General features: G+C 30.6%; 1 protein-coding gene across 4 annotated transcripts in view; it reads right to left on the bottom strand.

The window, feature by feature from the left end:
- Window positions 1-1646: 1646 nt before the first annotated feature.
- Window positions 1647-11629, bottom strand: part of LOC145684407 (regulator of G-protein signaling 20-like) — a 560986-nt gene continuing 551003 nt past the window's right edge. For all 4 annotated transcript variants that reach the window (XM_081756725.1, XM_081756735.1, XM_081756714.1 and 1 more), the window contains one exon: window positions 1647-10741. In XM_081756725.1, coding sequence (XP_081612851.1) covers window positions 10505-10741 — 237 coding nt within the window. In that variant the 3' untranslated portion in view covers window positions 1647-10504. The remainder of the gene's footprint in view (window positions 10742-11629) is intronic.

The following is an 11629-nucleotide window of genomic DNA, read 5'->3' as shown; positions in this document are numbered from 1 at the left end:
GACGTAGTTCAAGTGTAGATAATTGTCGGAAGGACAAATGATGTGAAAGAATATTGTGAATACATGATTGGCGAAATATATTAAGGAATAAATTTATTATGCAGAATTAATCAGTGGTGTGTACGAGAGCTATTCTAACTGTTATTAAATATACAGTTTAGTAATTAACATTCCCATCCTGAATTAACAACATGGCGACGAGAATTCTGGAACCCAGAAGGGTAGATGCAGAGATGACGGTGAGTTATATAGAGGCTTTTAATAAAGAAGAGGAGCAGGCAGAGACGTATCTGCAAAGATTTATGAACTATTGTCAGAGTAACGGAATCAAACAGTCACAATTTTCCTGTATTTTTCTGTCTGTTATGGGTCGTCAGCATTTTGAAGTATTAAAGAAATTGGCTACTCCCAATAACTTATTCGAAATGGAGTTTTGTGAAATCAGACAACTTTTCCTGGATCAGTTCAGACCTATGTTAAACATGGTCGAAGAAAGGTATCACTTTTATAATATGAAGCAACAGTCTTGGCAATCAATATACCAGTATGTAATGCAATTGAAGATGCAGGCAAACAGGTGCAAATTTGATTCACTGACAGAAGAGATTATTCGAGATCAGCTAATTTGTGGTGTTAGGAATGAATGTGTTCGGAATAGAATGCTAGAAGTACCAAATCTAACTTTGAGTCACGCACTGGAGATGGTCAAACAAAGTGAGCCCTCTGTAAATCACAAAGACAGGAAATCAATCATGAAAATTGATAATTCATCATATTTTCGGTCTGCACAACGAGAATACAATCGTTACTGGCGCTTTAGAAAATGTAAAGCTTGTGGAATTAGACATTCAGCTAACCTATGCCGAGCAAAGGGCGCACGTTGTTTCTCCTGTGGATTGGTGAACCATTTTGCAAGATGTTGTTTGAATAACAAGTTTTCTAAGTTTTATAGGTCGAGGCCTAATGAAAGAAGTCAGTCAAACAAAAGTTTCCCTAATGTTTCGACTAAAAGTGATACAGTTCATACCAATATTCAACTGCACGATGCCCTCGAACTACACGCATTTAGTAACGAAAATAAGGATACAATTCAGAAGGAATCCACATTCACTAATATGGCAACAACTAAACGGACAGATGAGACGAATGTTATGTTTCCAGGAACACCAGAGACCTATAACTCTAGTAAGGTGGGAAGAACTGACTCATTGGCGCTGTGGACGGTCACATGGTTAAGGAGGCGGATGATTAGAATTTCAAGTTCTGTTAGTCACTACAAAAATAATGCAGTATTGTATGTGATTTTGAGTTTACTCTTGTCATTGTTACGGTTACCTAGTCAAAGAGAGGAAGATCGATCTTTGTATTTTGAGGTTGTGTTCATGTTATTTTCTTTAGTTATTTTTAGATGGGCCATGGGTATCAAGATAGCACCAGGTCCAAGTAGTCACCAGGCGAGTGATGGAAAGGCAAAAACTAAGAAGGAAAGAATAAGCTTATTTGATAATTAAAAAAAAAAAAAAAAACAAGGGGAGAATGTTGTAGGGTTGGATAATATAGGCACGTTTTGCGGTGCCAAATAATTTTGTAGCATAGAAGAGGATGAAAGTTTGTTGTCAGTAAATATGGTGATCTGTATATAGAGATACCCCGCATGGGTAGTTAAAGGAATAAATATATAATGGACGTAGTTCAAGTGTAGATAATTGTCGGAAGGACAAATGATGTGAAAGAATATTGTGAATACATGATTGGCGAAATATATTAAGGAATAAATTTATTATGCAGAATTAATCAGTGGTGTGTACGAGAGCTATTCTAACTGTTATTAAATATACAGTTTAGTAATTAACATTCCCATCCTGAATTAACAATGACTAGTACTGATTGAAGCATAAAAGCAATAATAATAAACATAGTTGTTATATATAACATCAAAACAGCTGTTTTATTTTCTCGATAGCTTTTACATGGTTTATTTTGTTTTAATAATACGTAGTATGATTCATTATTTTGACAAAGATAATTTTACAAAACAATAATTTTCGACGTAAAACCATTTTCAAATCCAAAAGTTAAGTAAACATGGTAAGGACTCTGTTTTAAGTTAGCGAACTACATTTTAATTTTCCACTCGAATCTATGGAATCATGTATTATCTAATTTCGCCACTTGTGAAAATTCGACATTTTCAACGAAAAAAACATTTCATAGCACACGTGAAAACAGAAAGAAAGAAAAATTTATAACAAAATATTTCGTAACAGCTTCATATTATACTTAAATACAAATATTTTAAAAATATTTATTAAATGTTATTTCTCACATTTTTCTGTTGCTTCTTTAAAATGTATTTTTCATCCGTTGTTACTTTGCTAGTTTTAACATTTTGCTTGATGTTCTTTTGAATACTTTTATGTGTATGCAAATGATTAGTAACAGAAAAAACCAAATATAATATTTATATTATAATTTCACACTATTGCCGAGAATGATTCATATTTAAGTATTGTTTTAAAATATGGATAACAATGCAAGAAAATACTAAAATAGATAAAATATTCATTGAAAAGAAAACATTGTAGTTTATCTCTCTCCTGTTGACGAAGTGGTCGTCCAATGATATATCTGATCATTTAGCATCTATAGCTTTACTTGCTGAATAAAATGGAAAGGAGATCGACAATATATTTTTACTTATGACTGGTACAACATCATACATTTATCAAACTGTAGAGTAAGAAAGGAAGGGTGAACTTGAGTGGAAAAGAGATAGACAAAAAGCGGTCGAATAAACAACTTAACTAATCATGTTCCCAAATAATGAGTTCGGTTCGGCTGTTAATTCTCATTGATTTTAATACCATGAACTAATGAAATTAATTTGTTCCTATTTTCAGTTTGCAAACGAAATAACTTTTACATTATTTAGTTGGGAAATTTAACCAAACAAGACATCATACTAAAAATGATTCTTATTTTATTATAAATTCAACTCTTTGATTAATTTTGTTGAACACTTTTAATTAATATTAGATCTTATATTAATAATGTCAAGTAACACAATAAATCGATATATTTCGGATAAAACAAAATAATACCTATCTTCACGTTGGAATAAAAGCGGGCAGAATTTCAAAGTGTAAACATTACATTAAAAGTGTAAACATTACATTAATATTAGTTAAATTATATAATGCAATTATGGAACACACATCCAAACATAAAATACAATATATATCTTTCGTCTCTTGCTCGAGTTAATTTAAACTCTAAACTAAACAGAACAAGCAAAATAAGTTTCTGTATTTTAGGTTTATTCTTTCATTCTACAATTCTATTGGAACTTGGTTGCATAGTCTTCTGCACCAATCTGTATATTATAGCAATTAGAAAACCTAAAGTACAGACATTCAACAACGTTTACTGCTGTAATAGATTTATGAATATTATCAAAATGTATCACCCAAGTTGCACCTTAGTTAATGAAACTAAACGCATAATTTTACTTATCATATCACAAAATACTCGACTAATATAAAAGATATACACGTGGTATGCTATACCATTATTTACTCTTTCAATTATTCTTCTGATCATCTTCCAATGATCAACTGAAACATTATACAAGTTGGATACGCTAAACCAATATCTTATTAATTTCGTATCCCAAACACGTTAGAACAACCGGATTACATATAATTCAAATTATATGTGACATATCTTCCATCTTCTTATTGGCTCCATTATTAAACTTCAACACCTATACCAATCAAACTAATTAGGTATCCCTACACATTAGGTTATTTCCTTTTATAAATATGTTTCTGTTTTGCCTTAAAGATGGGTACTAACTTTTATCCGACATATATCAACTTCTAGTGTTCCAAGCTAGATATTTATCGGAAGTTATTGAGACAAAAAGTTTATTAATTTGGTTTGTTATTCAAATTTACTTTCTTTAACTTATTATTTATAAATTGGAGAGCAATATCGTTCATATTAAGCTTATATATACGTACCAACTTTTACTTTAAAATCATAAAATTATTAAATACCGTAATAATATTTTGAGTACTTTATTGAACAGATAGCCAATCTTCAGTGATATGATCTTCAGCTAGAAATATACGTAGATAATTTGAATTCTTGCTTTAAAATGATTTTTTAGTTTACTACCAACTAATATTAACTATTTTAAAGAGTCCTTAAACGTAATCGTTTTGATCTTAAGTCTTCCGGAAAGCATATAAGAAAAAGGTGCATCAAATGTTGAAATTATAAACGAAAGTACACATTTAATTTTCAGCACATAACACTAACTTGATATTACTTTTGCTTTGAGCTAAAAAAAAGTATAATTTTTATTGGTAACTATAGTCACTCTGATGTCTAGCAGACCACAATATTTTCTTAAAGTATTTTACGTAGTAAACCACGTTTATGTGCAATGGTATAAAAATTATACTTCCAAAAAATTTACTTTTGGAAATTACAGACTTGCTACGCACTTTTGAACCAAAACAAGTCTATTAAGATAAACGTTTATGGATGACTTTTTCTGTACACACTGGAAATTTATGCACATAATTATATACCTGCACCTCTGGGAAATTTACTGTGTACCGTTGGTGGTAGAACGTGTAAGTTTTCATGAGAAGAAATTCCATAAATTTAAGAAAAAAGATTTATCGTTCAAAGAATTATTCGGACAGGAAAAGATGTACAGACATATTGTTCCAAGTACAGTCTGTGCGTATTCACTTTCTTCTTTGTTGAAGTAAAACAAGTCATATCTCGTTCTAATTATTATATACAGGAAACACGCATGTACATATATATAATATATAAACATATTTTACATAAATAATTATAAATAGCAAACAAAAACATTAAATCGCAAACAATTATCATTACATATACTGAAAAACACGTCCATCATTGTTACACCTAATTATTTAATATCTCTTCATATATACATTCGAATCGTGTCATAATGTACAGGAGTTTTATTATACAATATATGAAAATATGATTACATAGAAAATTCAAACGTTGTGTTTGCTCTAGAAACTCAAGAAGAGAGAACGTTTCTGTAAAATTCATTATTGCGTTAATTTTTCTTCCCCTTATACGTCGATATTTCACACATAAGGTAAAGCTTACTCGTATCGTCATCTACTTCGAATTTCGCTTCATAATTGGTAATAAATTGTTTCATTATCCTATCCTATTGTCATTTGTAAGGATATTAAAGCAACCTTTTTATTAAGAAAAGTCGAAATGTTAGCCAAGAAAAATATTTTAATTATTTCTTTCCTCCTCCTAAACACAGTTATAGTTTAAACAAAAACAGTTTATACTTTAAATTCATTCTTCCATAGTGAAGTTTAGTGAATCATCATCGACAGTAATTATTTTAACATTGCAATTGTATTTACCCATTTTATAACTAAGATATTTTTCCCTTTACTAATAATCTGCCTTTTCTTAATCAACAAGTATACTTGTTTAATCTTCTGCCTTATGTTCCATTGCCTTAGAAAAAGTAGTTCAGACTTTGTGTGAAGTTAGGCCATGCAGAAAGGTGCAAACAATACATCTCAGTCATCAATTTAACTTTGAATATATTAAATTCGTATCATATTGTATATGTATTTTGGTACATGTATTACGTAAAATAAGTTCAAGATATTTTCTAACACTATACAAAGTAACAAATAAACATTCTAAAATGGGCGCAATTTTCATAACACTTAAAAATGCAAGACAAAACAAGTAGAAGTATTATTTACTGTTAGACCATTTCTTTCGTTGTTTGACCATGGAGCCAATTATTTCTATTGCGACCTTGAAAATGTTCGACAAATGACGACAAAATATCAATAAGATAATTTGCTCTCTGTTAATCTCACATTTATATAAACAAATCGTAAATGTGAGACGATTTTATGTTAGAAGTGTGTATCAACACATAAGAATAAAATTTAGCCAGGCAAGTTTTTATGATAGTCTAATTACGTTCCGAAATGATGTCATTTTCACGAACTTCATAATGAAATAAATTCACCACAATGTTCAAATATTCATAACTGAGAAATTAGTTGCTACTTTAACTTTCAGGATTACTAATGTACATAATAATTAATAGCTGGACATAATTCTAGAAAAAAACTTATTTTATAATTTAAACAGTAAGTTAGCTCCACAAAGGAATATATGTTACAGGTAATAAGTAGTACTTTTCGATGAAAAATACATAATACTTAACTCTCTGATTTAAAACCATACACAAAGAAACAATCACAACTTTGAATTTTCTAAGTAACCAGAGAAAATTGAAAAGATCACTTTCTTGCCAAAAACAAACAGTGCTCAAAAATAGCAAAAATAATAGTTCTATGTTGATCTTATTTATGTTTCAAGAACTTTTTTTAATTGTTCTCTCTACTCAGAAATATTAAATTCCAATAAACTTAAATATAGTAAATGTTTCATACAAACTGAGCAACAAATGGTTAATGACTAGAAACGTTTTATTTCGTAGGATTGTTGTTTCTGATTGTATCGTTGCAACAATAATCTACTTTGTATGTACGTATAATCAATGTTACAAAGTATTCATTCACAATTCCTTCTTTCTTTAGTAGGAAAGACAATAAATAGAAGTTTTCATTTCCCTAAAATTAACTCATATTATTTCATTCGTACCATAGTCTTATTAATATTTAAGGTAAGTAAACATGCAGATACTAAGTAATAAATCAATTCTATTTCGGTAGAATGTTGTAATATAATAAACAAATATTATGCCTTAATATCCTCAAGATATCTTGTCTTTTAAGTCAAACTTGAATAGATATTTTCAAAGTAACAAGGTTAAATTTTACAAGTAAGGTAATATACGGTGCGATTAAAAATAAAAGATTCTTAGACAGTTAAGCTCGTTTTTCTATGAAATAAGAGTGACTTCGTCTTGCCGTCGATTCTGTTATTATGCATATGTTAGAACGTTGAATAAACATATTTATAGGTTTCAGGATATGCTTTCTCATTCGTACCATAATTTCTCTTACTTTTCTGGTTTTAAATTTTGACCCGGCTACTTGGAAAAGTCTACTGAAGTTAGACGAAATATTAGTATCAATGATTACCAAAGGAGTTTTTGAAGATATTATGGTAAGAATACTTATTTGTTTTAATGTAAAGAAAAGATGCGTTGTTTGTTAGTCAAATTGCATTTTCTTAAAAAGAAAATTAAGGAACATGTATAGATTAATTGTGATTCTTCCAGACGTGTTGTAGATAACTCACCTCTTTACTATAAGTTCTTAAAAAGAACGAGCAGTAGGCGATGTAAAAACCAAGAAAATTATTTGTTTTCTAAATTAAAAGCTCTGTAAATGTTTTACATTTGAAAGTAGACACTGAAGTGCTGAAGACAGATAATACTAAGCTGGCAGTGATGTCAGAAGTCTTACGCTGCAATAAAACTACAATACATTATTTTTGGCGTCGTACTTGTGATTGGATCTTTATTATTTGTATTTATCGTCTTCTTTAAACTTTCTTTTTCTTTCCTATAAGAACTTCCATGTAAGTTCTTTAATCAATTTATAGCTTCCATTACAGCTGGTACTTGAAACCATCTCATTCACGTTAAATAATACTAAACATTTAGGCCCTGTTTACATTTTCGTTCTGAATTGTATTCAGTTTACACAAGTAAACGAAAATATTCTATTAGTTCTCAGATTCACTTAAGTGACACATTTGTAATCATTATACCTACTCAGTTCCCTCATCAATGATTCATATTGTATATTTTTCTATATTTTTTTAGAAACATCAAAATGTACTTTAAAAAAACTTTCAAAAGAACAATTTTTATTACAACAGAGTTAATCAAAATATTTGTCATGAAATTTGGTACTTTTACGTAACTATAATATCAAAAAATAGAATTCTAAAAAAAAGAGAAATCTTAAATATTTTCTTTTAAAATTTGATTGTTTTTACATATCACCGGAAAACGATTTATCTGATATTATTTTCCACATACGTATTTGATTTTCAAATAACACTCAGTAATCGAAAATATATATAAATAGAAAAACGTAATAAAAAGAAATAATCTATGTAATACACATACAGAAACAAAAAAGATTAATTCGTTTAAAATTGAGAATAGGCCTCAACTTGTAGAATATATATATCTCCAAATTAATGTGAAGAAATAATCATAGATTATAATATTTTGTATCACATCGTTTTCCGCTTAGTACTGCACTAGAATCTTTTGTCATTCTTCTAGCACTTCTTTCAAAGCTATCCTGCTCTACATAAACATTTCTTCATGGACATTAAAATATTAAAATTGATTTATATATTGAAAAATTACGGAAATAATCACTCTTACAACTTGAAATGTTTGTTTTCATGAACTGTATGTAGTTTTGTTTGTTAAATAAATAAAAACATGTAGCAAATTATTAGAGACATTACTTGTGCTTGTTTGCAGCAGAAAATAAAACTGTAGCCTATGCTCTTCAAAATTTACATTTAAACTGTGCTGTATCACTTAGAAAACTTATTACAATTTGTGATTCTTCTCTTTCTTTTGAGCACAAATGAACAATTTGCAAGGGGTACTGGGAGGACACGAAAGTAACGATGAGTGGAAAATGGTAAAAATGAAAACACTTTTCTCTTCCTTTCAGTTCCTTAAGAAAAACTTTTTTTGTCAAAGCAAAGAACAAAAAATAGAATAACAAAACGTTCTTTCACTTTGTTGAACAAGGGGCCAAATAGAGGATATGGGACAGGTAGGAGTTTTCACATCCATAGAGCATTTTCTTTATGTGCGTTTTCGTAGCATTTTTTTAAATTCCTATTGGGAATAAGACAGTTTGTGTCAAATATAATTATATGTATATAGGTACATAGATAATAATTTTGCACCGTTTCTTCCAACAATTGTTAGTCAAGTAGAGATGGTGCATTTAATACTATCGATTTACACTTTACAAATACCACAACTTCAGCGTATGTTAATTCTCTTACTACCACGAATCTTGATTGTGTTTTAAGATCACAGACAAAACAACTGGCAATCTGTAAGAATCTCTATGTGTATTTTTTTAATGAATAATATACAAGTGACGCGTTTCGATTCTGCTTTGTTTTTCTCCTTTTTATGATGTTTCTTACTAATCTTCTGTTTTCTTTGCACCAACTCAGAAATTTTTATTCACTATATTCGTCACTTCCTTATGTTGGAGAAAACACGGCGTGATATATACCCTGAAAAAATCATTAATAGCTCACTCACACACATTTTAATAATGTACTTATGTGTTCTTCTTTCGATTCTTCCTTGTTCTCATTATCCCCCCCTTCACATGCAATGATGACGTTTCCTTATTACTTGCAAGTCTTTGTCTCCTCTTGCCTTTGCATCTTCTTCAAAATTATTTTATTACTATTATTGTTTCAACGTTTTATTTAAATTTTATTTTTTCCCTCTTCTTAATTACCATGTATGTATCATGTTCTTCCTTGATTCCTTAAAACAGTTATTTGAGTCGCATATCTTTTTCACCTTTTGTAAATAAAAATTTGCCTGTTTACGTTGTTACAAGGAACAAGATATACATATTTCGTGTGAAAAATCCGAACTCTTTTACTGGTTTCTTCTACGTTGCCATTTTGTTATATTCTTGAGAGATTTCAGTGTTCTTTGTGATGGGCCATTGTTTCTTTAAAAACATTATTAACACTGAGTTTTTTATTATTGTTGTTATTATTTCACTGCCCATTAATCTGTGCGGAAATTTTGTTTTCAATCTGTTTAGGGAAACTTGTTGAAAGGAACAGGAATATTATTGAGTGGATCAATTATATGTACTGAATTCTTCGATAATTATTAAATATTTTTATCGCTAATTTGAAGAAAATCAATTAACATTTAATACAACTAAGGTTGACGACCTGTGTCTCCGTCACATATTTTTTTTAATTGTTTGTAAATTGTAAATTAGAAAATAACATTGTTAACACTATACGTTCACACAATCGATTATTTTCTTTCGGTTTAAGTATACGAATATGATTAATTAGTGTCTTTTTTTTCGATTTTATTTTCAAACGTCTTCGGAACACTTCCGTTGGAATTCATCTCCATTCACACACACACACGAGTTTCGTTTATATATTTTGACTAGAATTTTGTATATGTAAATGCGTTCTCGGGCATTTTATTGTTAGTAGTATTATTATCCAGCATACCGTGGGCCTCTTAAAAAAAACACAATTTGGCGTGATAAGCCCAAGTAACAGGGCTATTTTCGTAAACGTAAAGCTCTTTTACAGCCGCGCGCGTGTTGAACACTACATCAGGCAAATTATTTTTTCAAGCCCTTGCTGTTCTTCTGTAATTCCACGACTCAAATTTATTAACTTTATTTTTAAATAACGAAGCTGTTACACTAGACATAGGGAACCATTACGCATTGCTTTCTTTCCTTCCACTACCCCCAGGAGTTCCTGCACCGCCACTGCTAGTATTTCCGTTATTCGTGAGCTGCGCAAGAGTTTTGTACTGCGCTGAGTTGATAAACCTAGGATACGAGTCCCTGTGCATAAGAGTGTAGATTTGGAGTTGGGCCTCGTCGAAAGTATGGGGCGTTGGGTCCACCATGTTCCTATTGATGACCTCACGTACCCGCGAGTCCAAACTGACCTATCAAACAGAAAAAAATATATATTAGAAACATTATAGCAACACAAAAATACACATGAACTTATTTGTTTCACTACATAACTCACTATAAATATTAAGATAGAGACTTTCTATTTCAAGTGTGTTCTCGGAAAATATGTGAAACATCCTTTTGGCGCAACCCCCACCGCCCTGTTGCGGAGTGAACCTACTCTTTGCTTTCGGGAAAGAAGTGAATGATCTCGGCTGTGTTGTCAATTTGCCATTCAGTCGTTTGGTCTTTGGTGAGTGAAGATCGTTGGCTACTTAGAATGACTAACAAGAGACGGTGCAAGTGAAGGCCGTGAAATAATTCAATGGGGCATCCAACTATTGAAAGGATATCGGCTACATCAACTTGTCAATCCCCTTTCCAGGGCGGTACGAGAAAACACATATCGACAGCAGCGCCACCAGTGGCATACTTGAAATAGAAAGGCTCTAGCAGGGTTGCCAACTTTTCTTGAGAGAAAATTGGGACGGGACAATCGGTGTTGGAGAATCCACACACACATACACCGGAGACGATTACAAGTACGGCGAGGCGTTAAAAATAATGTAAATAATCAGCTGAATAACATGAAGCGGAATGAATGAGGTACTTTATTTTTTCTTTTTATTTTCCCACCCACTGCTCATCAGTAGATACAAGCAATATAAATGCAACAAATTCAAACCAAAACAACTGCAATCTATTTAATATAAACAAAGTTTGGAGAGAAAACTATATAGATTTTTTTTAAATCACAAATGAGTGCATAACATTGTTATGGAATTAGTGACAAAAAGTGATACTAAAATCAAGTTTTATTCTTTGTCTATCATCGTACAACAAATTCAAACCAAAACAATTGTAATTTATTTAACATA

The sequence above is a fragment of the Thermobia domestica genome, chromosome 1 (genome assembly GCF_964235325.1).
Source record: "Thermobia domestica chromosome 1, izTheDome1.hap1.1, whole genome shotgun sequence".
NCBI classification, from domain to species: domain Eukaryota; kingdom Metazoa; phylum Arthropoda; class Insecta; order Zygentoma; family Lepismatidae; genus Thermobia; species Thermobia domestica.
Note: the sequence above shows the minus strand (reverse complement) of the source record. Positions and strands in the feature narration are given on the sequence as shown.